This window comes from Eutrigla gurnardus, assembly GCF_963514095.1.
Source record: "Eutrigla gurnardus genome assembly, chromosome: 16".
Lineage (NCBI taxonomy): Eukaryota > Metazoa > Chordata > Actinopteri > Perciformes > Triglidae > Eutrigla > Eutrigla gurnardus.
In genome coordinates, this window is record NC_139927.1 from 16,049,057 (window position 1) to 16,076,528 (window position 27,472).

The 27,472-nt window shown below is 42.1% G+C and overlaps 2 protein-coding genes across 2 annotated transcripts in view; both read left to right on the plus strand.

The window, feature by feature from the left end:
• LOC311027005 (heparan sulfate glucosamine 3-O-sulfotransferase 5) overlaps window positions 1–12,168 on the plus strand; it is a 72,931-nt gene extending 60,763 nt beyond the window's left edge. Inside the window, exons 3-4 of the mRNA XM_084030750.1 lie at window positions 8,457–8,598; window positions 10,254–12,168. Of these exons, the coding sequence (XP_083886876.1) occupies window positions 8,492–8,598; window positions 10,254–11,184 (1,038 nt within the window). The 5' untranslated portion in view covers window positions 8,457–8,491 and the 3' untranslated portion in view covers window positions 11,185–12,168. The remainder of the gene's footprint in view (window positions 1–8,456; window positions 8,599–10,253) is intronic.
• A 1,086-nt stretch (window positions 12,169–13,254) lies between these two features.
• On the plus strand, window positions 13,255–26,577 carry LOC311027306 (histone deacetylase 2). The gene is made up of 14 exons (XM_084031269.1): window positions 13,255–13,435; window positions 14,920–15,032; window positions 15,133–15,250; window positions 15,775–15,849; window positions 17,121–17,259; window positions 17,803–17,944; window positions 18,121–18,213; window positions 19,055–19,163; window positions 19,247–19,387; window positions 22,318–22,426; window positions 23,196–23,326; window positions 24,091–24,246; window positions 24,335–24,392; window positions 26,252–26,577. The coding sequence occupies exons 1-14, from the start codon at window positions 13,381–13,383 to the stop codon at window positions 26,280–26,282; spliced, it is 1,470 nt and encodes a 489-aa protein (XP_083887395.1). The 5' UTR covers window positions 13,255–13,380; the 3' UTR covers window positions 26,283–26,577.
• Window positions 26,578–27,472: the final 895 nt, after the last annotated feature.

Sequence of the window (27,472 nt, forward strand, 5' to 3'; positions counted from 1 at the left end):
CCTGTCAATCACAAAGTAGCCCCGCCCTAAATCATCCCCTGCTTTATGGTCTATTTGACTCTAAATGGACCATAATTTACTAAATGAACATCATGCTGGATTGAAGAAGACTTGAAACTAGAGATTGAGACCATAAACTCATGTTTACAATGTTTACATAATAAATCAAGAGAGAAGTATAGGGTCATTTTCTCATAGACTTCTATACAATCAGAGAGGAGTCGCCCCCTGGTGGCCAGCAGAGAGAATGCACATTCAAGTCATTTCAGTGTTGGCTTCACATTTCAGAACCGCATATTGCCGCCTGGTGTAGAGCAGTAACAGCAATAAACTGGAGCTTCTGTGGTTTGATTGCCCACTATGAAACACAATTATTAATTTAGTAATAACTATTTGTTATGGCTAATATTTTGGTGAAAGTAACAAAAAGAGGATCAGGCATTATTCTACGCAGAGAGTCATTTCGTTACCTTTGCAATGAAAGTCATTTTGAAAGTACCTTTTCCTGCACTGTTTCCTACCTACAGTTGATGTATGATGTACACAGTGGCAGGAGATCAGAGGATGCCAGGGTAGAGTTGGAGACAAAGGGATGTGCAGCGACGGGTGATAAATAATGCAGGTGTAATATCACAAAATGGACGCCTGGTTTCGAGGAGTGGAGTGGAGGTCAGCGGAGGGCTGAGCTCTAAGCTGAACAGCAGAATGATTCCCTTGTGCATAAGCAAAGATCAATAACAATAATAAAGCACATAGTGGTGAATTATTCATCAACGCTCTACCTTCTCTCTGTCTCCAGCACTATGAGCTACAGCACACTGCAGCAAACTTAGGAGAATTTATTTTCACTAACAAAGAGCCAAACGCATATTCACTTTGCTTTTTTTTAGTACATGGAAATGCCTTCGATGGGTGGATGACTTCATCTTTGATCGCAGACCGTCTTTGGAGCGGTGCACCAGTTCTGTCAGAGGATTAAATGTGTAATGGCTGTGTGAAGTAGACTGTGGTGGCTGCCATTTATAGGCGATCGATCAGCGGGATGCACTGTGCAGAGTATTGGTTGTTATCCATCACTTCATCCTTGGTCATGATCGTACACTGTTGGAGAGATTTGGGGAAAGTGAACTCCGGTTAGAATAACGTTAATCAGGGCATGCAATGAGAGAAAACTCGGGATTAGCTACTGTAGCTCCCAAACCAGGTTTTCCTCCAAATGAGTCCCAAATGATTTCCGAGTGAACGCTTGATTCCATCCACTACCATTATGTGATTATTAGGAGTTCATCATGGAGATGAGCAGAGGTGTTTTGACTCGAGTCCACAAAAAAAAAGACTTGCAGCTTGACTTGGACTTTAACTCGTGACTTCACTTGGACTTGAGCCTTTTAACTTGAGAATACCTGATCCCTTTCCCCCCATTTCCAAAGATTAAAGTATGTGATTTAAAAAGTGTGTGCTTGCAGGCAATTATCCGCCTGTAACCGGGGGTAACTCCGACAGCTTCGGAAATGTTTTATTTACTCTGTGAGAGATCCTTTATTGATTTGTTTGGTGAGAGGATTTACTTGTGAGCATTGCTGAATCCCCAAAAAGAGGTGTGTTTTCTGTTGAACTCTGGACACTTTATATTGAGTCATTATTATCGGGTCTTGCCTGTAAATACATTTTCTTTTCCTGGGTTGGATTCTACATTATACCACTGTCTCATATTGAACTGCTTTTATATTGTTTGCTCTGATTATTGCTTGGTTATTTGCTTGCAAGCTGTCTGGTCTTGCTGATTTAGGGAAGTGTTATGGGACGCTGGTCCATGTATCCATGTGGGAGATTCACCATGAAAGAAGACATTAAAATGTCAGATTAGATTCTGAACATAAGCAATCGGCTTCACCACGAATCAATTCATTACCGTTCCTTCCCTGAATCAACTAACTTGAACACTATTCGCGCTCAGCAAGCCGACAATTAATTCCCTCAGATCCACTTTGTTTCAACCAATCCGATGGCGTCCAATAAAAGCTGCAAACACAAAGTTTAGGATGTGGGACATGATTCGGGACTTGAGTGAACTTAACTGTGACTTGCAAAAGAAATGACTTGGTCTCTTCTCTGGAGATGGGCAGTAGGTGGCGCCATTTCTCCAGTCACAACACTACTGCAGAAGAAGAGGGCTCAACAAGGTGACGTAGCTAAAAGCGTGGCAGTCAACTCAAATGGTGAATAATAAGAACAACTAGAAAATTCCCCCGCGGGAAATTTTGAAAGGGCCACGGGGGCTACTGCCGGAGTGTGTATACATTACGATGAGATTCTTTTGAGATTTCAAACGAGACGGAGTTGTTTTAGAGGCAAATACAGAGACTGCTTGCTGAAAAACTCCCTGAAAGGAACGCGCATCAGCAGTTTTGCATGAATTTACCTCTCAAATGGCTTTGTCCTACAACTCGAAGAGTAGCCACTCAAAATTCGTCCGGAAGATGAAAGAAAACTAGGGAAAAATCCCAAAAATCGCCCCGAGCACTATCTCACCTACAGCTATTTCATAGCTGTAGGGGCCAGTGCTCGGTGCGATTGCCCCGTGGCCCTAATAACAATGTTTGTTTCATGTATTGAGTTTACATCAGGTCTGTGTGGAGCTATTAGATACATCTACACCAACTCGTCGCCTCCTTTGTAGAATTTTACTCATTTTCTTACATGCAAGTTGCACGTAAAACCAAAACTACACCTCCTGTAACTGCTGTATTCATGCACACAAGCCAACTGATTTAAGACTGAGTCCACATTTTGCTGTAACTTGCATTTTTAGTGCAAATCAAAGAGAATGTTATGCAAAGTCGAACATGAGTCATTTGTCATTTTAATTTTTTCCTGTACTTTATCCCCTTATGTGTTATACAATTATATATTACATAAGATTATTGTTGCTCATACTTTTAATGTGTAAGGAACATGTTGCTGTTGGAGCTGGTTTAGGTGGAACTTACTTTAACCAATTTGCTGTTGGGTTAGTTTAGATGCAAATTTGCACCCATTGGCGTCTTTGCATTGACTTTGTATGCAATCATTTGGTGTGAACACAGCATATTAATTATATCTATTAAAGCTGAATCCAAGAATAAAATCAGGGTCAGTATCCAATATTCAAAATGTGTTGATGCCTTGGATATTGCCCCACGGATTAGAGGAGATCTGAACAGAACGTGTGATTCTACTGGTTCTATTCCAAAGGGACTACAGGTCCTCTTTGCTATTCCAACAACAGTGTTTCAGTAACACAATGAATTAACAGATTAGGAGGAAATATAATGAGTTTGGCTGCAGTTGTCTGTGCCCTCAAAAAAAATAACACTGTGCAGATTATTAGCAAGTGTCTTAAAAACTAAACTGCAGAGTCACCGCAAATAACCACTTTTCTTTTTCTCAAGTTTATATATTCCACGTTCCAGTATTTGGAAACTAATTATAGTTGTTATCAGGGCCTGTAAACAGCAACGCTTTTCAGTGTTTTAATTACAAAGAAAAGGCCAGTCAGCGTTCCCCTAATCGCCTAGTGTGTTTCTGCCATGCTTGTTCTCAGCCCATTAGCTCCGAAGCCTGTATATGATTGATCACCCAGGACATATGTCGGTCAAAGAGGAGTGGGTGGGATGACCTGCTTTTCATTTTGCTGCAGTTCTGCGTCGATAGTGAAGGCAGAGGATGGTAGAAGGCTGATCTGAGACGTGTAGAAGTCAGGAGGTGAGATGAAAGCGTGACGTAGGAGGGGGATCACTGTTGTAGAATGGCTTCGGACACAATGTCTTGACGTTTTGCCCAAAAGTGACTGAAGGTTACTAAAGCTGGGCATCTACTGTATGATTAGAGCTCTTGTCCGACCCAATTTCAGCTACAGCTGGGATCGTTTGCTGCGCCTTGTGTCCGTCAGCAACAGGGATAAAGACCATGTGTCTGTCATACCAGGATAACATAAATCTCAACGGCCCCCAGAGGATGATCCATCATTATTTTGTGACCCACTCACACATTTTTTAGTGCATGTTTCCACTTCAGCAATACTTTGTTTCAAATATATTGTGGATGTTCATGTTCTCCAGATGATAAATACTTGTGTGTTTAAGGACTTCCTGGTCTGTGTTCAATATACAACTGCTTATATTCACTGAGCACTTTCATGGTCCACAGAGGATTAACATATTGGCAATGATCTTTTCTTTAGCACAACCATTGAGTTCAAATCCACTCATGACAACCATAAACTCATTTTTAGGATATTTTGAGATAATAAATCAAGGGAGAAGTTCTCATTGACTTCCACGGAATCAGACTTCTTTTTGCTACCAGAGGAGTCGCCCCCTGATGGCCAGTAGAGAGAATGCATGTTTAAGGTCTTTCAGACGGGGCTTCACTTTTCAGAACCCGAGGTTGCCGCCTGGTCGGCCCCAAGATGTACGATTAATAGTGTAAGAAAATATGGATACATTATTATGTGTTATTATTATTCCTAATGATTTTGTTCATCTCCTGGCTGTTAGGTCTAGTGCCATCATCAGGTACATTTTTGTCCATGGCAAGGTATCTTGAAAAGTAATCTAAATAATAATATTTCCATAAGTGTGCAGTGAGTCCCCACTCCCCAGACGATGAACCATTTTGAGTTTGGCCAAATGTTTAAACTTTTCAAAAGGACATTTAAACTTAAATGAGTAGAAGGCCAGGATAACAAAGGACAGATTCATGGTCCACTTATCCTGGTTGGTCACACCATTTGGATAAACAAACACTTGAATTCAACATGAGCAAGTTTTGTGGCGCCCTGATCCTGACCAACACCAACACAAACACCAGGCTGCTGCCGCATTGCTGGGCTCGTGGGAGGTAAGGGAGCCACAGGAGATCCAGAACCAGGACTGAGCAGGGCAGACTCACACCCTGCTTCAATAAAATGAGAGGTTTTCTAAAGGGATTCTGGTGCTCGGAAACACTACGGCACTGTTGTATCCGGGTTGTAATAAACATCGTCTTAGCTCTGGAGTTGACTTGCTTGTCAGTTTGTTCTTATATAAACGGCACAGCTGAACACAGCGTACTGCACCTGTGTAACTTTCAACCAGGCTCCATAATAGCTCTCCTGCAAAATCCCTCATACTCATGCTTAGCTCCGTCTGTATTTGAACCAAAAAAAAGTGATTTTTCTGATTAGATACCCATTGCCCATCTACTGCATGGGAAAAAAGGTTGTTATTGCACGTAGCGCACTACAGTCTAAAGCATCTCCAGACAAACGTTGCTTCCCTCGCTGAGGACGTCTCTGCTGCATCGCGTGTAATCAACATTTTCTCTCCTCTCTCTCCCAGCTACTACCCTCTGGTTGTTCGTTCAAAACATCCCTCCGTCTTCACACCCCACCGGGACAAAACAGCAGGGTTTTTTTAGGTCACGCTCTATGAGAATCTGCTTTATAGACAACTTGCACATTTCCTTTTCGGGAGTGATCTCACCGGCGCTGTGGATTAGTATGATACTGTCAATTTAGAATTCACATTCACGATGGAAAGTGGTATTTTATTTATTTATGCTTTTCTCTGAAGTATATGAATCTAACTGTAGTGCAGTCAAACATAGGCAGCCAGAGCCAATATACATTTATCTTACCTCCTTAAGAAAAAGGTCCAGTGCCCGGGTTATGGAAATAATTCCATACTCCATAATTTTCCATAAAAACTCCATAATTGATAATTCTGTGTGGGCTCCCTCTTGTGCTCACGGCCTGGCACAGCTCCTTGACAGAGCAAACAAATTAATGTCTCTGTTTGCTTATAAATAAGTCATGAAGAATGTGTAGTGGTACTCTCCATGCATTAGTATGGTAGTACAGCGTGTCTGGTGAGAGCTGCCATATATCTTAGTGCATGTTTTTATTCATTTTTCCCCCGCAAATTTTGAACAAACTTGTGACATGTCCCCAAAAATGAAATCAAAATCGGTGGTTTGGAGCGAATAAACCGGGCTTTAATGGCTGTAATAGCCAGTAAGTAGCAAATTTCACAAAGTCTCCAAAATCGTGTAATTACAACTTCCACGTCCGTCACGCGATGCCACCGGGCCCAAAAAGTATTTTCCCCATAGACTTACACTGGGAAAGAGACGTCTGCCAATCAGTGGACCATTTTTTTAACACTTGGATAGCCCTCATTTAAATCATCAGGTCCTACCAGTAAACTGTACTACAAGTTATTTTCCTCCCTCCGTCCATGTGAATGAACCATGTTGGAAGTTTATTTTGCAAAGAGGTTATTATGCAAGTAATCTCACCATCCCTAAAACGGATGCTGGAGGCGTACCCGGAGCGATGCATAGTTTGAAGCGAAGGTCCATTGACATGGCATCGGTGTTTGACAAGTCAGGAGTATGTGTTGCATACTGGAGTTAATGGGACGCTCCTCTGATCTGTAAATATCATTCACCAACAGCATCGGTCTTCAGAATACTCTGATGTATCCAACTTGATGTGTAATAGTACAACAAATGCCTGAAAATGTACTTTAATCTGCTGTACAAGGTTATTAAACCCAACTTTATTGAATATGGTGTTATTATTAGCATCACATGGACTAATTTACAACCTACAACTGACGGAGTTATCCGGTTACATGATTGTAAACATTAATATTTAACAGCTACTGATCATACCAGACCAAGTAAAGCTGTGGCCGCAAGAATATTTAATGGTGCATTGTTCTGCTTTTGAATTATTATTTTTTTGTTTGCTAGAGAAGAACCTGTTTTATTTTCTTTGAAAAGTGACAGTCTCGCTTTAATTCATAAACATTCTGGACAATCAAATGTGTTATAGTGTTAACTTACGGTTCATGTTTTGAAGTTGTTGTTTTTTTTAAATACTCTGAAAGAAGTGTTTTCTGCCCCACACAAACACACACACACACACACACACACACTCACTACTGAACTGACTTTATTTCCAGTGGAAACAATTTAATTTATAGCTCCCACTTGTTTCAGAGATACAGGCTGTAATGAAAAACATTTATTTTCTAAATGGGCCTCCACAAACACAAGGCCGGCCCCCGGCTAACCGGCTTCATTCTTCTGCTTTGTCAGACTGAAATTGCAATTGCTCTGCTGGTCTCCCTTCAGAAGTCACCACGAGGCAATATGAGTGAAATGTTGTCCAGTCACACGGGGGTCAAAAGCTGGCTCTACTTGTTTATGAGATGCTCTGGAGGATCTGCTCTGTTGGTAACGGCCGGCCGTTTCAAAGGCTGGACTCAAGTGCAGTTGGCCTTTTCCTAATAGTGCTGCGACTCCTGTATGGATCTGTTATTCCATAATGTGATTTAGCCCGTGGTAAGCTTGCAGATGCAGAAAAGGCTCAGGTGCATCGATCTGCAAGAAACTCTTTTCTTTAATTGCATTGAGACAAACTTGTCTGTGTGGGATCCTCCTGAAAGGATGTAGTGCCCTCTCTTGGATAAACGGATGAATTCTTTCATTTTCTTTTAAAGTCAAAAGACCCATAAACATCAACATAATGTGAGTAATCTGTACCGGTTGTCTGGCGATGTTTAGAGGCAAAGAAGATTTTTAAGTGCATCCTTTCGTTAAGGTCAAGAAGAAAACAAGACAAGAATCCTTTAAGGACTAGGCTAGACATGGAACGGTCCCCAAATAATAGCAATTCATGATGTTATCCTTAGAATCATCAAAATGTGCACTAAAACATACTGGAATCACTTTACATTGAGAATATATTTATATATTTATCACGTCGTCACAGATAAGATATTATTTTTTGGTGAAAAACAATCACATAATCTTGAATAAGATCATGAATGATAACATCTCCCTGCATAAGGATACATACATTCTCAGTTAGCTACTAAGACGACTTACCAGCTTCACACCAGAAATCAGAGGGATCCAGATCCAGTTAGGTTGCTGTTCGGGGTGCTGCTTGTGTTCATCAGATCCACCCGTTGCTCCTTCACAGTCCAAATATGGTCACTTCCTTCACTGGTTGCAAAAATTCCAAGATGGCGACGGCCAAAATGCAGAACAAAACAGACCAATATATTGATACCTGCAGTTTAAAGTTGTGCAAGAACTTCCAGGCGGCACATGCAGCGTTGGACGAGTGACCAGCGGTCAAGGACTTACTTCATATAACACGTTCCCGTCTCACAACTGGGCCCTCGCATCTCGCCTGCACATTCAAATCTGATTGTCGAGTTTACAGAAATAAATAAATAGATGAATGCAACAAAGTGGCGTCTGGTGGGGGAACATTTTTCTCTAATGGCACTGCAGCACTTTTAAGGCGCGTGTGAGTGTGGCTTAATCACTTGTAAGACTTGATTGAGTGTGTGCTAATAAACATTAGGCTGTCTCTCTTCCCCCGGTGATTAGTGGTTTATGTACTCTGCTCTCTGCAGGCTGAAGACGCAGTCCTGAAGATTGATGGAGGGCCATGCTATTCAAACAGCAGGCATTGCTGAGACAGAAGCTCTTCGTTCTGGGCAGCCTCGCTATCGGAAGTGTCCTCTATCTCGTGGCCAGGGTTGGGACCTTGGATAGGTAAGTCATCACTGTCACAATGCATTTAACTATTACGATTACAGCAACTTCGATAGCGGTAAGTGGTAGCATTCACAGTCTGTTTTACTGATGATTACGATAACAGCGTTTAGTGAATTGGTGATTCAATGCAGTTCTCCACTTAATGAAGTTGTTTGAATGTGCTAATCAGGCGGCAACCTCCGGTTCTGACAAGTGAAGCCAATTTATAAGTGTCTTTACCTTGCATTCTCTCTGCTGACCACCAGGGAGCGACTCTGCTAGTTGTAAAAAGAAGACTGATTTTATCGGAGAAAGTGACCCTATTCTCTCTTGATTTATTACCTCAGTAAACATAGTTAACATGAGTTTGTGGTCTCAATCTGTTGTTTCAAGTCTTCTTCAATGCAGCATGATGATGATTTAGTCAAATATGGTCCATTGCTACCAATGCAGTTAGCTACTAAGATGAAATATGAAGCAGCTGTTAGCAGCTTCACACCAGAATCCAGATGGATCCAGATCCAGTGAGGTTGCTGCTTTGGGTGCTGCAAGATGGCAACTGCCACAATTCAAGATACAGGCAAATACTTCTGTGTGAACAGTCTGCTGGAACTATATTCATACAGCAGCTTTTTTAAAACATAATTACAAAGTGCTTTAGTAGTTGAAATAAAAATGCTTCAGGACTGCAATGAAATACAATTAAGATAATTACAACAATACATATTAAAAATGAAATGAAGTATCCAAAAGTAAAAAAGATATGACATGTAATAAAACGATTTCCTCACATTAATAAAAAAAATCTAATTAATGATTTAAAATATGTTACTGATGCTCTCAGGCAGGGAGTTGTAGATCTAAAGGACCTGGATTGCAAAAACCTTTAGAGTTGAGCCTGAGGATGTGAGGCTACGCTCTGGCTCGCTGGGCTTTAAACGTTATCAGTAACGTCTTCAATCTTAGCAGGCAGCAGGCAGTACATACTGATTCAGTACGCAGTACATTAATATTCAATTTCAAACCCAACCAAAACATTTTTACTGTACATAACATTGGAACACTCCTGAGAGACTGTGCTCAGGGCAACAATTTCCAGCAGGTTGTTTATAAAGAGCGGTGAAATGTTCTACTTCGTACCCGCCAGCTGCACTGCATATTTACGCACCTGACAGACACCATGGTTGACTTCTCATACACTTTAAAAATTTAAAACTTTTCAAATCAACTTTACATACCAGTAAATATACATTTTTGATTAAGTTACTAGGATCAATTGCATTTTGTTTGAGCAGAAAATCCCTTGTGGTTTGTTTCATGCTACACTGATTTCTACAAAACTCTTGGGTAGAAACTTGCAGAGCAGATTGTTCACTTGTTTTAAGAATACAATACTTTCCAGCTTCAATAATAGAGCAACCTTTCTTCGGGACATGGATATTTCGCTTGCAGTGTCCATATTAGATGAAACAGATGGCGTGTATTTTTGTGCAAGATCAGGCCGTGTTATTGGCACGGACAGTAATGGCTGAACCTGCAAAGCACCGCCTGCAGAATCTCACATTCCACATCATTTACCGAGGCCTGTAGTTTAACCAGCCAGAGAGTTAATTTAAAATGAAGTTAATGATTCTTGTAATGAGTACGTGATGCCGGTGTTTCGTCTCTTTCAGGCTGCAGCCCATCTGCCCCATCGAGAGCAGACTGCCCCCCGCTGAGCCGGAGCAGATCCCTCTCCGCACCCTGCAGTTTAAGCGTGGCCTGCTCCATGAACTACGCAAAGGCAATGCCACCAAAGAGCAAATCCGCCTGCACAACCTGGTCCAGCAGCTGCCCCGGGCCATCATCATTGGGGTGCGCAAGGGGGGCACCCGCGCCCTGCTGGAGATGCTCAACCTGCATCCGGCGGTGGTCAAGGCCTCGCAGGAGATCCACTTCTTTGACAATGACCAGAACTACGCCCGGGGCATCGACTGGTACAGGGAGAAAATGCCCTTCTCCTTCCCCCATCAGATCACCATTGAGAAGAGCCCCGCCTACTTCATCACGGAGGAGGTCCCCGAACGCATCTTCAAGATGAACTCCTCCATCAAGCTGCTGATCATCGTCCGCGAGCCCACCACTAGGGCCGTGTCCGACTACACGCAGGTGCTGGAGGGCAAGGAGCGCAAAAACAAGACCTACCACAAGTTTGAGAAGCTGGCCATCGACTCCAACACCTGCGAGGTAAACACAAAGTACAAGGCGGTGCGGACCAGCATCTACACCAAACACCTGGAGCGCTGGCTGAAGTACTTTCCCGTGGAGCAGTTCCACATCGTGGACGGCGACCGGCTCATCACCGACCCGCTGCCGGAGCTGCAGCTGGTGGAGCGCTTCCTCAACCTCCCCTCGAGGATCAGCCAGTACAACCTGTACTTCAACGCCACCCGGGGATTTTACTGCCTGCGATTTAACATAGTCTTCAACAAGTGCCTGGCAGGCAGCAAGGGCCGCATCCATCCAGAGGTGGACCCGTCAGTGGTGACTAAACTGCAGAAGTTCTTTCACCCCTTCAATCAGAAGTTTTACCAGATCACCGGTAGGACATTCAGCTGGCCATGACGAGCTTCGGACTCCTCCAATGAGATTCCTCCGATTGGGTTTTTTTTTTGTAAAAACGCCAAGCTGCTCAAAATAAAATATGAAATATGAAAAGCACTTTGATTGAGTTTCAAACAAGAATGACAGTGTGACCAAATATTTAAAAAAAAGGGACTTGATGTCATTTTTGTTTTTACGTGTGTGAAAATAAAAACAAAATAGTTTGATGGTTTGACTAAAAGATTCAATTCAAAGCACTTGATCTTGCAAAATGAATTCCCCTGTCCGTCATCGTTCCCCATGAAGAGACGAAGCAGTACCGAGCCGCGTGATTAATGGGAGAGATTATTTTTGTTGCTCTTTAAAAAGACTATCAAACACTGACATTCATGCTGTTAAGATAAGCTTTAAGTGTGATGTTTTTCTCCTGAAAAAACACCTTAAAAAGATGACAATTTGACAAACGACATAATTGTTAATTTGTTCCCCCATCATGTTGTTTATTTGACCAAAACTGCATGTGCAATCAAGATGCCATTTTAACATTGTAGACTTGTATCAGTTGCCTTCGGTTCGTCTGTTCATGTTGTTTTCCACCACATTTAATCATAATTCATGCTGTGATGAATCCATTACAAGGTGACCTCTTTTCATGCTCAGCACCCGGTCTGAAGATCAGAACAGGCTCATCACAATCTAGTGTTTTAAGCTTGACTCGTGTCCCAAACCCTCGAAGCTTTTAAGACTCAAGCTTGTGTTTTTAATGTAAGTATGTTGGTTCCTCCCCAACGACAGCTTTTGCATTGGTTTGCGAAACACCTTGGCAAAAAAAAAAAAAAAAAAAAAAGCCATAGTGAGAAAAAAATGGTTGTCCTCTGATGATTGTTGTCAAACCAACTGTTTATTCTATGATGATTAGCAAGAGATGTCTGTTTCCGTGCAAATATTCATTCTGTATCATGTGTGTTGTTAAAAAAGGTTCAATTAAAAGAACGTGTAAACATTTGTCAGCTGATTTATCCTTTACTTCAACATTTTGGGAAATAGAGGAAGAGGTTGACACCATTCCAATAGCTGCGTAAATTGTTTATCTGAAGACTGGAGGTAATTAGCCTAGCTTTAGCATGAAGACTGGAAGCAGGAGGAAATGACTAGCTTGCTTTCCAGCATACAAAACATCAACAGCTCATAAGTCCACGTATTAACATGCTGTGTCTTGTTTGTGTATTCTAACACAAACAGAAATGTTAAAATGTGTCGTGTATGTGGTGTAAATGTATACGGTGTATGTATGCTAGTAGTATTCCTGAACTTCACACAGAGCCAGGCCAGCTGATTCCCCGCTGCTTCCAGTCTTAAAGGGGACATATCGTGAAAACCCTTTTCAGTGCCTGTGCACATACATTTGGGTATCTAGCTCTAGATTTATCTGCCTGTTCTATACCAAGTATAGACTCACACATTGCACACAGCTTGAGCTTGAAAACTACCATTGCAAATGTGCACCTTATTGAGCTTTTTTCTTCAAGAGACAGGCGCTAAAACGAGGGGTTTCAGACGGAATAGGGTGAATTATCAAGAAATTATTTTCTGATTAATATGATGTGAGAATCAGCTTTGTAAAAAGATCCAGTAGAAATGTCCATGATAGGGATCATTTTTACTTTGAGTGCATTTCAGAGCCTGTACTTTTTCATCTTCTACTCTAGTAAAGAAGTTTAATAATCAGTACTTCTGCTTCTATTAGAGTAGTTTTGAACACAAGTACTCAAGTAGACGATGTCTGTACCTTTTCAAACCTCTGTGGATGACAGTCTGGTGGAAAACAATGCATCAGAGATGATGATGCTGCCACCTAGTGTTGTGTTAGAGTAGTACAAAAAGTGCAGCGGCTTCCTCAACGTGGGGAAGAACTAACACTAATTTCATACACAACCGTAACAAGCAAATGTTTATTTTAAAACATATATTGTGCGTCTGCTGACTTCACGGATGTAAAACCTGGTTTCACTCTGTGTTTTTTTTATTTATTTATTTATTTTTGTGTTCTGGTGACCCGGGGCCACTTTCTAATGTAACCCTCCGCCCGCTTCAGACGCGCCTCCATTCGACGACGAGCCGCTTCTTCGTCTTCTTCTGTGTTGATGCCGTCCACTCTCTCCTCTCCATCCGTTAGACCAACTTTTTAAAGAAGAAGAAAATAAACATCCTCCAAACATGGCATACACGACCGCCGGTGGGACGAAGAAGAAGGTCTGCTACTACTATGACGGTATGGGACCTCCCGAGTGTCTGTATCAGGTGCCTGAACCGGGCTAACGCTAGCCGCTCACCGCCGGTGAATGTGTTTTAACGCACCAGCTAACTAACGCACCAGCTCGCCGCTGACAGCCAGTGACGTCGCTGCTTGAAAGGTGCTTACTGTATGCGTGTTAACTGGGTCACGCTAATCTTACATGTAGCTCACAGTTCACGTTGAGCGAGCTAGAGTTTTAAACTAAAAAAGAAAGAAGAAATGAACGTAAAGTAGGACAACGTAACGTCGATGTTGAATATGTTAATTAGCTGGATGTGAATGTGGTTGACGCTCATTATCTATGTGAAAGCACGTCGACCTGGAAGAGTTCACGAGAATGGCGACACATTTTAGAAACAGAGAGTCCAAAGTTACATTTTTGAAGCCGCGGAGCGAAATGTGCGAAAGTATTTAACGCACAAAACAGTGGGCCTAATTGATGCGGAAGGTTACATAATTACACAGTAGGCTCGGTTGTTGACGCCCCTTTAGTCGTCCAAATGAGCCGAATTCCACTGTAGTGGATTTATGCTGCCTTCACGTGGTATCGGAATTATAGTAAATACGAGTTGCCAACTCGGATATTGCACATGAACTCCCCCCTCAAGTAGTAATTACAAGTGGTGAAACTCTGAGATACTCTGGCTTGCTGTTTTTAAGCTTTGTTCATACACATTAATATTCACCAAACTATCATTGTGACATAGGCCGATTAAAAGTGATTACATAGTTGATTTTGATTCAAAGTGATTTTGATTAAAATCAACAAGGATGACGATATAGGATGTTATCGCAGATCATGATGAACATAAGTTGATTGAGGTGAATTTCCATTGTCGGGATAATGTAAATATCCTCACGAGTAGGCAGGCGACGATAGGAACATTTCATGTCATGATTATCCTGGCCAAAATAATTTTAATTCACCAGATTCACATGATAATCATTATAATATGGTTATAGCAAACTAAATGTTACTAAATGTCATCAGCCAGCTAGTCTACATAAACCTCTACCATGTTTACCAAAATTGCTTTATTTTGTAGATATTGTGAGAAATCTTCCTTCTCGCTCAAAGTCCAGTTAGAAACTCAGTTCTTGTAAGGAACTATTTTTCCAGGCGTAATACCATTTGGCTTGTTGGCTTTCTTGGCTCTGTTGTGATTGACAGCTCAGAAGAAATTCAAAGAAAAACGTTTAATCACAGCTGCCTAGTACTATTTTGCATGTATGTTACTGATTAGGTAGCAAACCTTTGTTGTTGTTGTTGTTGTTGTTCCAGTGTAGCGTAAATGAGCTGCTATATTATATGACTCTCTGTACTCGCTGATAACCTCTACAGAATAATTTTTACCTGGATCAGTCAGTCCTCCTTATTAGATAACTGTAGATCCTGCCTGACACTACACACACTGTTGCTCGTGAATGTGGTCTTTAACTGGATATGTTTCCCTGTTCAGGTGACGTAGGAAATTATTACTATGGACAAGGGCACCCCATGAAACCGCATCGTATCCGGATGACTCACAACCTGCTCCTGAACTATGGACTGTACAGGAAAATGGAGATCTATGTATGTTTCTAATCATTAGATGATTTAACAACATCCTGTTTTGTGTGCTGCACTGTTTAAACAGAGCGTGAGAACAGCTGCTTCTTTTTTCATGTTTCAGAGACCACACAAAGCCACAGGGGAGGAGATGACAAAGTATCACAGTGACGACTACATCAAATTCCTCCGATCCATACGACCAGACAACATGTCTGAGTACAGCAAGCAGATGCAGCGGTGTAAGTAGTGTGTGGGCTCTTTGTATTTCTGAAAAAAAGTGAAGGGATTCTGGCTGCAGAAAACCACGGGAGGACTTTTATTTTGAAATAGAAACAGGAAGTGTTGATACAATGTCAGTATCATTCGTGTTTATTCGTGGAATCATTTGCTATTGTTCATGTCACTCGCGCTGGACGCGCCGGAGAGGAGGAGACCCCAACACGTTTCCATCCATCATGGCTGAAATAACCACTATTGCTGCTTTCCACATGTTGTGAAGTCCCAGATACACGGGAAAACAACCGCAGTCCTGTCTGGTCATGGTCCGTTAGGTCTGTCTGCAGGACGACAAGCTAACAACTTTTAAAATGCTTGTTTTCTGAGTCTGGAGTGATGGGTGCTAGGCTATGCTAACATTGTAGCTGCTACATCAACACTCCAAATGAGGTCATCTAGACATAAATACTGCAGCGACCTTGTTGTTTGGACCATAGACAGTCTCTGGTTTCTCAGTAATTAATCAGTTATTGTTCTGATCTTGCAGTCAACGTCGGAGAGGACTGTCCTGTGTTCGACGGCTTGTTTGAGTTCTGCCAACTGTCCGCTGGCGGCTCTGCTGGTGAGTTCCAAGAAAATAGAAAATCGATAGACTTCCATCACATGGAAATGAAATTACGAAATGATAAGTACACATACAGATCGCATGCTGGGGGTCTAACCCAGGATGAGACGTAGAGGACACCAGACCATCACATAGATACAACATACAGAGAAACACATTCACAGGAAAAAGTATTTAAATCCTTGGCATATACCAATACAAGATGTATGTATCACTAGACATCGTATTTTCTTTACATCATATTTTCTATTTGAGGTCACTATGTTCTACTGTGTGTGACAAATAAAAAGAAATCTCAAAACATGCATAAATACTTAACAAGTGGCCACGATCAGCTCTGACGCCAGCTGTGCTCGCCATCAGCAGCCTCTTAACAGAACATACAATCCGTCTTAGTTTAATAGAATAGTAACAGTAACAAATGCTTTAATGATGCCCATTTTCTTGTGATAAATTATCACATCCACGAGGCCGTTATCAGCAGAAGATCGCAGGCAATTTCATGTTCCTCTCCGTTATAGGGACGTTCAAGCTGCATACAAACTTGATTTTATCAATTAATTTATTTTAACTTTTACATCTCCAGTGAAATACAATCCCGTCAGCCCCTTCATCGTGTGCATTGTTCATCATAAACACATTCAGTCACCTGGTGACCTGGTTGAACAGAGCTGTTCACCGTTGACTAAAGTAAATGGCCTTCTTTTGCCTTAATAATCATTAATATGACTAGGCAGAGGAAGATATGATCATTTCATGCCACGATCATCGTGGCCCAAATAATTGCTAAAATACAATATGGCAGCAAATATTGTGGAATCACTTTACATAACAATTTGTAAAGAAGCAGATTTTAATTGTCTCACAGATGATACAAATTTTCTTTTTTTGTGTGACTCTGGTTCAGGACAATCAAAAATGTGACGATATTCAAATGAGGACCATTTATTCACGATTATCCCGATAATGGAAATTGACCTCAATCAGCTTGTGAGTGTTGTTAAGTTATAGCAATCCAGGATAAAATAGTATATGATCCCATTCCTAATTATGACCATGTAATACACTAAAGCTTCTTCTTCTGGTGTGTGTGGGCCTCTGGAGCCATGACGAGGATTTCGGGAGCATGCTTTTTAACTCTGAATGTGCTTACAGACTCGTTTCTGGCATGAGACCTTAAAGTCCTTCCTTCCAACTTTAGATGTCATTAGTTCATTTGTGCTTGTGTGATTCCTTACATCTGATCGCGTGCTCTCTGTTGTGCACAGCTGGTTCGGTAAAACTAAACCGCCAGCAGACTGACATTGCGGTGAACTGGGCCGGAGGACTTCACCACGCGAAGAAGTCCGAAGCGTCTGGATTCTGCTACGTCAATGACATCGTGCTGGCCATCTTGGAGCTGCTCAAGTGAGTTTCACCAACAGCTTGGCAAATTCTCATTTCACATAATCTAAAGCAAGCAGAAGAACCTGAGATTAGGAGATAGACCAGATCCTGATGTCCACTGAAACATATATACGTCATCTGGTATATTGTTACTTTATTTATATAGAAATATTAGTGTGAGAGGCTGCGAAGGCTTGAAGTGGCATAAATACTTTGATGACACTCAAACATGTCATCTAAAAATATGGGGTTTTATTTTACTTTTTACTTTTTTTAAGTCAAAACCGCTTCAACAAACTCAATTGAAAGAAATAGTTGCTGAGTAAACCAAGTGTGTAATAAAGCCTCTGGGTTTAATCTTCCATATTGAATGTTTCTGTGTAAATGTAATATGCCAGTCTGAACACTCGTGCCATCCTCTTAAGTTCTGTGGACTAATGGCGAGTGGGCATAAAGGGCCTAACATGTCATGGATGGGACAGAACTAAACCCTCGGTGTGTGGAGGTTGGGATTGGGCCATAGTCTGATTCGCGGGTTGTTTCTCTTGTCGCTCTCCCTCCCAGGTACCACCAGAGGGTGCTGTACGTCGATGTAGACATTCATCATGGGGACGGAGTAGAGGAGGCCTTCTACACCACAGACAGGGTCATGACTGTGTCCTTCCATAAATACGGGGAGTACTTCCCTGGAACCGGAGACCTCAGGGTGAGCCTCAGCCTTTGACCTCACGTCAGGATTTAAAACAAACCCGAATCTTTGCATTAACACATTCAATAGTTTGGGGAGTTTTATGGGAATGAAGTGGAGTCACACTGATTAGATGTGCATTCAGATAATGAATTCTCTGTATTTTACTCCATTGCCCTCCTCGCTGTATTCAGGATATTGGAGCTGGAAAAGGCAAATATTACGCCGTTAACTTCCCCCTACGTGACGGCATTGACGATGAGTCATACCAGCAAATCTTCAGGCCAGTGAGTATAATAATGACAGTCTGATATTCATCTATCATGAAACAGGATTCTGTCCTGTTAGTGCAGATGAGCACTTATTAGACCTGAATTTAATTTGGATCCACTCGGCGACTGCACAGTTCCGCTCATACAGCAGATATGAATAACCACTCTACTCTAATATCCAACCAAATGTATTGCTAAAATTAGATCTGCTATTATTTCTGAATCCATCCAAGCAACTCATGCAATTCAGCAAAACACAAATCCACCATACGGCATGTGTTAAGTATCCGTTAAATTCTAACCAATGTGTTCCTCATTAATGTGAAATTGACACCAATTTGACACAACACAGAGTTTTTATTTCAGCAGCTCATCCATTTCTCACATAACTTTTATCTGAATACTAATATCATTTTGTGTGTGTTTTTGTTTCGGAAGCCGCTCGCCGTCTCCCGTGCTGCAGTACCACTCTCCACCTGGAGGGTTACTTATGGTGCTGTTTTAGTACAAAAAACCCTTATACCCTTAACCCTTATAATTCTGGTATCCTGACTAGTTGTTCAGTCGACACGGAGAAAGTCTAACTCAAAGATGTAAAAACTCCATCATTATTTATTACCTGTCATTTGAATGTTTTAAATTATAAGACATACCGTAGGCGTATTTATATCCAATACACCTTTTGTCAAGCAAAGTGGATCAGACCCGAGTCACTTGGGTTATTTTAACATTAAACGCTTCTTTTGAGGTATTTGAATAAGGCTTCCAGTGTTAATAATGCTGTGGGAGAGCGCAGTGAATATGATGCCCCGTCTTTCAACATGTACCGAGTGTGACTTTTCCTGTGGCCCTGCAGGTGATGGCCAAGGTGATGGAGATGTACCAGCCCAGTGCCGTAGTTCTTCAGTGTGGCGCAGACTCTCTCTCGGGAGACCGCCTGGGCTGCTTCAACCTCACCATCCGCGGTACGCTGTCAGCACGTGGTGTGAAATGTGTGGGAGTCGTAAACCGTGCTGGAAGTGTTGCATTGTGCCTCTTGTTTTCCCAGGCCATGCCAAGTGTGTGGAGTACATGAAGTCCTTCAACCTCCCGCTGCTCATGCTGGGTGGAGGAGGATACACCATCCGCAACGTGGCCCGCTGCTGGACCTACGAGACGGCTGTGGCTCTGGACACGGACATCCCTGACGGTTTGTCACAGATTTATGTCTTAATATTAGTGAATGTGTCTGTTACATATAGATAATCTATACTAACCCCGTAAAACTGCCTTATGTTCTGTAATCCAGTGGTTGCTTCGTCATTTTGACGGATAGAGTTGTAATCTATTGTTGCCCTTCATTTGGTTTTTAATTTTTTGAATTATAATATGACAAGGGTGTATTTAAAGGCGGAGTCTGTCATTCTTATTCAATACAGTGGTTTTCAAATTCAAGGTCCATTAGCTGTCCCTTCTGTGTGAGTGCTAGGGCTGCACCTTATTGGTACACAACTGACAAAACTATATAATTTTCACCCTAAATGTTGTACATTTTAAGTTAAATGCATCAATTTGATGCACTTTGAGAGCAAAATTAAGAGATTAGATCATCTATATAATAAGATACGGCTATGTGTATCATGTGGGTTGCCGATATTGACGCAGGCAGCTCACTGCTATGTTTTTAAGCAAAATTAAGCAAAACTGACAACCCTACTATAAACCATAAGCTTTTTAAGGCAACAAAAGATGGAAGCACTGAGTTTGGCTGCCTGTTACACAATAGAGATGACCCCTGGTGGCATCTGCTGGTCACTACAATACATCACACCACTAAAGCATGATAGAAAGAGGAACGTCCGTATTTATTGAGAATCAGGATTTCCCTGATAAACCTTAAAGGGATAGTTCAGAATTTTGGACATAAGACCTATTTTCCAAGTGAGCCGGTGTGGTGGTTTACGGGTCTAGGGACGGAGCAGAGGTCGGGGTTCGCGGTGCGTAATTGTGGCTTCGCGTGGCCGTGGGCTGCCCGGTGTTTGAGTGAGCTCCGAGGGCTTTTCACCCAGGTCTGAGGTCATGAGTCCCGACAATTCGTCCCGGTTCGATTGCCTATTTACGGGCAGTATTTCGGGCGGCGCGTCTTGAGTTTTGAGTCCGATGGAGCAAAGTAAAATTCCGCTGCTGCTGAGAAACTAGTCCCTCAAAAAATGGATGATTCATGCGATGCAAGGTTAGTTTTGTTTCAAATATTATTCTATCAACACACATATGTACATCGACAGTCTCGTGTTTTAATTGATTTGCCTCGGGTGCACTGTGGAGTGGGCAAGACTGTTTTTAATGCCTGTCTAGCTAGAACTGTTGACTTGCGCTAGCCATAGCACAAGCGAACTCGGCAACTAGAAGAACTGAATTAAATGTCTTGAAAACGTCTCCAGACGTCTCGAACACACCGGCTCACTTGGAAAATAGGTCTTATGTCCAAACTTCCGAACTATCCCTTTAATACCGTCCAACCCGAATTGAACATGTAAGCGTGGGTTCTCTCCGGGTTCTCCGGCTTCCTCCCACAGTACAAAGACATGCAGGACGGGGACCTGTCTGTCTCCTTCATGTCAGCCCTGTGATAGACTGGTTACCTGTCTGTCTCTACATGTCTCCCTGTGATAGACTGGTTACCTGTCTGTCTCTACATGTCAGCCCTTTGATAGACTGGTTACCTGTCTGTCTCTACATGTCAGCCCTGTGATAGACTGGTTACCTGTCTGTCTCTACATGTCAGCCCTGTGATAGACTGATTACCTGTCTGTCTCTACATGTCAGCCCTGTGATAGACTGGTTACCTGTCTGTCTCTACATGTCTCCCTGTGATAGACTGGTTACCTGTCTGTCTCTACATGTCAGCCCTTTGATAGACTGGTTACCTGTCTGTCTCTACATGTCAGCCCTGTGATAGACTGGTTACCTGTCTGTCTCTACATGTCAGCCCTGTGATAGACTGATTACCTGTCTGTCTCTACATGTCAGCCCTGTGATAGACTGGTTACCTGTCTGTCTCTACATGTCAGCCCTGTGATAGACTGATTACCTGTCTGTCTCTACATGTCGGCCCTGTGATGGACTGGTTACCTGTCTGTCTCTACATGTCAGCCCTGTGATAGACTGATTACCTGTCTGTCTCTACATGTCAGCCCTGTGATAGACTGGTTACCTGTCTGTCTCTATATGTCTCCCTGTGATAGACTGGTTACCTGTCTGTCTCTACATGTCTCCCTGTGATAGACTGGTTACCTGTCTGTCTCTATATGTCTCCCTGTGATAGACTGGTTACCTGTCTGTCTCTACATGTCTCCCTGTGATAGACTGGTTACCTGTCTGTCTCTACATGTCTCCCTGTGATAGACTGGTTACCTGTCTGTCTCTACATGTCAGCCCTGTGATAGACTGGTTACCTGTCTGTCTCTACATGTCTCCCTGTGATAGACTGGTTACCTGTCTGTCTCTACATGTCTCCCTGTGATAGACTGGTTACCTGAATACAGAATAAGCGGTAGACGATGGATGGATTAACATGTGTAGATGTTATGCATATATAATTGGATCTTTTTGTGAAGTGAAATTAGTTCTCATCTAACAAAGCGGGGGCATGAAAATGAGCTCCAGCTTAGAATTGAATCACTGGAACTTGAAATTAAAAAGTTTAAATGTCTGCAGCACCTTTCTTTTTTGGCTCCGCTGCCTCTTTAGGCTGGGGGGGTGAATGCTATATGACTTCACCTCTGTGAAGGGACAGCCTGGTTGCTACCCTTTCCTTCAGGGAGCTGACTCAGCAGACTGACTGTGTAGCATAGAGAGAGGGGATGTAATCACAGCGTGTCGAATAGCCAGCAGGTCTCTTAATGGGATTTCAGGACATTAACTGAACTCCCCACTCATTCCAGTCCGTCGTCCACTCAGTGGGGATCAGTGGAGGTTAGAAAGCCTCGGTAAATCATATTAACAGGTGTCTTATCACGGCTTCTTCATTCCAAACGACTGATAATTTGACACTTTGTTTTATCTGCAGCGTATAAATCATTTGCCAGCTGTGTTCGGCTCGGTTCGCTTACTGTTCTCACGGATGTTTTTCTATCGCAGAGCTGCCGTACAACGACTACTTTGAGTACTTTGGGCCCGACTTCAAGCTGCACATCAGTCCGTCCAACATGACCAACCAGAACACGCAGGAGTACATGGACAAGATCAAGTATGTAGTCGTTTTATAGCGCTGTCTCTTAACAAAGCTGCAGTGGATTTCAAAAGTAAGGACGGGAACGATATTAGATTTTATCTTGAATCCCGACTCAAACACTCCCAATAAGTTGATCGGTGAATTCTCATTATCGAGATAATCGTCAATATAGTCATGAATGCGTGGAAAAAGCTGTCTAGCTCACTATCATGGAAGGGATGTGAAGCTGGGATATTCGTGACATAACATTTTTATATTGACGCATGTCTGTTCAAAAGTATGAGCAATGTTTATTGAGCAGCCGCACAGAAGCAAAGCAATGTACTGCTGTGGAAGGGGCGGCAGCAACACGTATGTTGGACACCCCAAAATTTGGTTTACATTTAGCATATTTTCACTGCTTTAACTTGCCGCCAGAAAACTCATTCAGACGAGGAACTGAAGCTGTTGTACCCGTAATCTCTTCCAAGCCATGAGATCCAATTAAAAAAACAATTAAAAAAAACTGACTATGTATTTTTATCTCCCAGAACTCGAGAGTAGCTGGTGCCGCAGTCTTGATTGGTTAGTTTGTTATTATGTGACTTTTAGGTAATCTGAAATAACCTTTTTAAAACACACAATAACACAAACAAACTAACTGATGGAGGCAGTGTTGCTGTTTTTCTTCAATGGATCTTGTTTAGATCAAAGGAACTGCTTCAGTTCTCTCTTGGGTAGATTGATGAAAATATTGTAAATATAGCTTCCACCCTTTGCATCTTTGCATTTCTGATTTGTTCAGGCAGCGGCTGTTTGAGAACCTGCGGATGCTGCCTCATGCTCCTGGAGTGCAGATGCAGGCCATCCCCGAGGACGCCGTCCCAGACGACGCCGTGGACGAGGATGCGGAGGATCCCGACAAACGCTTGTCCAGTAAGACTGCTGTTCTTTTTCATACGACGTCCCTCCTCTTACGTACAGTGAGGACGAGTTCAAACACCCATATGTATTTCATCACAAACACTGGTTGTTCAAATAGTTGACTTTCTTATTTATTTATTTTATAATGTGGTAGTATTTACTGTTTGCATAGCATTGTAAATCATCTTTAAAGCAACGCTATTCCCGTTAGCATCACCCAATATATGGACACAATATGGACAGATTTACATTACGTGTGGTTCAGACATCCACAGAACCCGGAGAGTGAATATGATTTTTAGTCATCCTCCTCCTTGATGAGGAAAATGTCATGACAGCAGTTGAATGGATTACCATGAAATATGACAATTATGTTGTCCTATTTAGCAAATGTTAGCATGCTAATGCAGGATTATACTGCACAATATTAAATCAAGCAAAAGAGGTCAAAATGATTTTATGTTTGTGATAAACAAACGGTAGCTCGGTAATGTTTTAGTCACCTAAAATGTCTTTGTTCATCATCGAGTCACACTTCTGGTTGCAACAAAACAAGATGGCGACGGTCATAATGTCGAATTCAGTCTTGAATCCGGTCTATGATGACAACGCGCTAATCTAAGTCTGTGAACATGAAAGTAACAATACATGACGTGTCTCGACAAATCTTTCTGAGAGGTCCTCCAAACGTTTCCTCCAGCGTGACCCGGTTGAAGGACGTCTCCGGGCGTGCCCAGCTGTAATGTGACTCGTCGGCTGTCTTGTGTGATTTGCAGTTCGTGCCACAGATAAGAGGATCGCCTGCAACGAAGAGTTCTCTGACTCCGAAGACGAGGGGGAGGGAGGCAGGAGAAACGTGGCCAATCACAAGAAGTCTCCAAAAAGGCCGAGAGTCGACGAGGACAAGAAGGAAGAAGAGGAGAAGAAGACCGGTATTCTCAACTTGGAATTGCTTCTCAGCGATGAAATAGCTGTTAGTTGCTATTATAAAGGTTTATTTTGTTCTCCGTCTCGTCCTAGATATAAAAGAAGAAGAGGAAACAAACGACGTCAGTGCTGAGAAGACTGATGCAAAAAGGTGAAAAGGCCTTTATTAGTATTCTTTACAGACATGTTTTGCTTTTATAATTGCTTTTATAAATCTGGGTTCACTCACTTCCTCGAGATCCAGTTCTCGAAGAATCAATGTTGTTTTTTGTCACAACCTGGCTCTTTGGGCCACGACAAGACGGGAGACACACTGAATTTAAGAAGGTTTAGCAAAGTATATTTATTTAACATAAAGCAACGCAATGTGCAACAAAGGAAAATAATGAACAAATGGGATGTGACCATCAGTCTATCAGTAGTGTAGGATGTGCATGTGTGTACAATGTAATGGATGTGTGTTGTAAAGTGCATAACTGAGCATAATGGAACTTAAGAAAACTGCAGCTGCCACATCACCCGTAGGACATCTGCTGGAGAGGAGAGAGAGAGAATGAATGAATCATGGGTCGTTTTATAATCTCAGGAACACTGGGCCCAGGTGCCCATGATTGACCAAAACTCCTCCCACAAACCCAAGTCACATCAGGAGCCTGCTGCCTCAACAGCAGGGGTCATCACATTTTTAAATTCACTTAAGGCCCGCGATCACACCCGACTGACAGTGTTTTTACATGCTTAATTACCGTGGACTCTCTGACCTGGTGTGTGTTACGCTACACCATGTTAGCACAATATTTAAAGGCACTGGCTGCAGTCGAATAGTCAAAAAATAAGGTCCTAACTCCTATTCCTTGACCTCTGGGGAAAACGTCACGGGGTTAAGGAAAGGCGATAGGAGAACACAAAAGGATTTAGGAAAAGTCGACCGCGGTGCTCAGAGAATCCGACCGGACTTTCACTAAGCTACGTCATTATAACGCGGCCGCTGATGATTGACAGCTGATGATCGGCACCGGCGATTGACGTGCGTCTGCGCTGGAGAAACTACAATAATGGACTACAAAAAGCGCATCGTCCACTTCTCCACATGTTGTTGGTTTTATAAACAGCTGGTTCACTGACCGGCTTCAGGTCCAGCAGCTCCTCCTTCCTGTTTGACCGTTACTTTCATGCAGACATGTAGTAATTGGAATTGTGTTAATAAATGTGTGTGAACAGTGATAATAATTTAATTATAATTTAATTTATTTCAATCATGTTACAAATGTTTGACAAAAACTAAACTAAAATCACAAATGAAACGTAAATAAAACAACGGTCAAACAGGAAGGAGGAGCTGCTGGACTGAAGCCGGTCAGTGAACCAGCTGTTTATAAAACCAACATGTGGAGAAGTGGACGATGCGCTTTTTGTAGTCCATTATTGTAGTTTCTCCAGCGCAGACGCACGTCAATCGCCGGTGCCGATCATCAGCTGTCAATCATCAGCGGCCGCGTTATAATGACGTAGCTTAGTGAAAGTCCGGTCGTATTCTCTGAGCACCGCGGTCGACTTTTCCTAAATCCTTTTGAGTTCTCCTATCGCCTTTCCTTAACCCTGTGACGTTTTCCCCAGAGGTCAAGGAATAGGAGATAGGAATAGGAGTTAGGACCTTATTTTTTGACTATTCGACTGCACCCTCCGTCTGATGTAGACAGGAAGTGGTCATGTGTCTGAGAACGTAGCTATACACTGCTCTTGATTTGGTTTGTAAGTATGAACCGACTTGGGGAGTAACGGAACACATGGAACATTGTTATGTGTTTAGGATACAAAAACAAACAAACATTTTGAAAAAAAAATGATTACAATTTGTGTTTTTATTTAGCACCACACCTGTCGCATGTCACCATTCAAAATAAAGCTGGTGTTGTTGGTGCATTTCAATGTTGTCGTCCTAGCTCTGACAGGAGAAAAGGCACCTTGTTGCCCCCGTACAGTTCTGAACCTCTTCCTTTTCTTTGGCAGTGTGAAGACGGAGCCGACCAGCAGCGCCTGAATAATGACTCGACGGTGCTGTCCTCCCTCAAGGATCCAACTCTGCACTAAATCGCTTCTAGAAGCCTTATATTTATTATGACCCTTTTCTACGTGTAAATCTTCTGAATCGTCTCTCTTTGTGTTGACTTTGCCCTTCTGATGCCCTTTGAATCATCTTATTCCAATGTGCGTTATCTTCTGGATGAAACCTCAAGTTGTTTGTTTGTTTTTTTTATTTTTTTAGGAAACTTAGGTAAACCAAACATGTCTAAATTTTAATATTTTGTATTGGTCAATAAAACCTTTATACGGTTTCCTTGAAGTGTGCATTACTTTAAATGTGGTGCTAGCTCTGTTAAGGTCAGTTTTCATGATTGTCAGTAATGTTTTGTGTGCAGATTGTACGTCATACAGTATTTCTCCCACCTCACCCCACTGGGAGTCTGGCCAACACACATAATACCAGGCATATAAACCATCACTCACGGGGTCACCTGTGGGCTCCGTCTTAAAGATAGTCACATATGTAACTAGAGTTGAAGTAACACATTTTTGTATTAACGATAAGGATCCATTTTCGTAGAGTGGCTGTTGTTACTTGGTATTTCAGCACCAGTTTACCACTCGTCAAATACAAATAACACAACTGCACCGTCAAACGGGGAAAACCTTTAAGTTTTGTACTTAGCTCACAAATTAATTGGTTTGATACTGTGGCTTTTTTTCTGCTCAACACTAAGGCGGCCTGTTTTTATCTTCATTACAGGTCATCACCAAATCTCTGTAAAAGATTGTATCAACTCAAAATTGATATGGTCGTCATAGTGTTCCTTTTACACTTTCACAATTCATTTTTTTATTTCCGATTCATGACTAGAACAACTTGATGCACACTGCTGAGCTGCATCTCAAACACCTTTATGCTGATGAATGCATTTTTAAGAGGGTTAATATTAGTAACACATAAAAGGAATATAAATAGTCAAACAAATAACCTCACATGGTAAAATGATTAACTAACATAAAGGTGCTATTGTTGTTTAATTGAAGTTATATATTACGTTTCTTGTATTGTAGGAATTAACATAGCAGTTTAGGAATGGTTGCTCTTTTGTTATTTGAATTTCAATTATGATGTGGACTGAGGCTGCACGGTGGTGTAGTGGGTAGCACTCTCGCCTCACAGCAAGAGGGTCCTGGGTTCGATTC

Excerpts from the sequence above, each read along its gene's own strand:
- LOC311027306 (XM_084031269.1), top strand. The coding sequence starts at position 13,381 with ATGGCATACACGACCGCCGGTGGGACGAAGAAGAAGGTCTGCTACTAC. Across the intron at positions 17,260-17,802 it reads GCCATCTTGGAGCTGCTCAA|GTACCACCAGAGGGTGCTGT; the intron begins GTGAGTTTCACC and ends TCTCCCTCCCAG. Across the intron at positions 17,945-18,120 it reads CTGGAACCGGAGACCTCAGG|GATATTGGAGCTGGAAAAGG; the intron begins GTGAGCCTCAGC and ends CGCTGTATTCAG.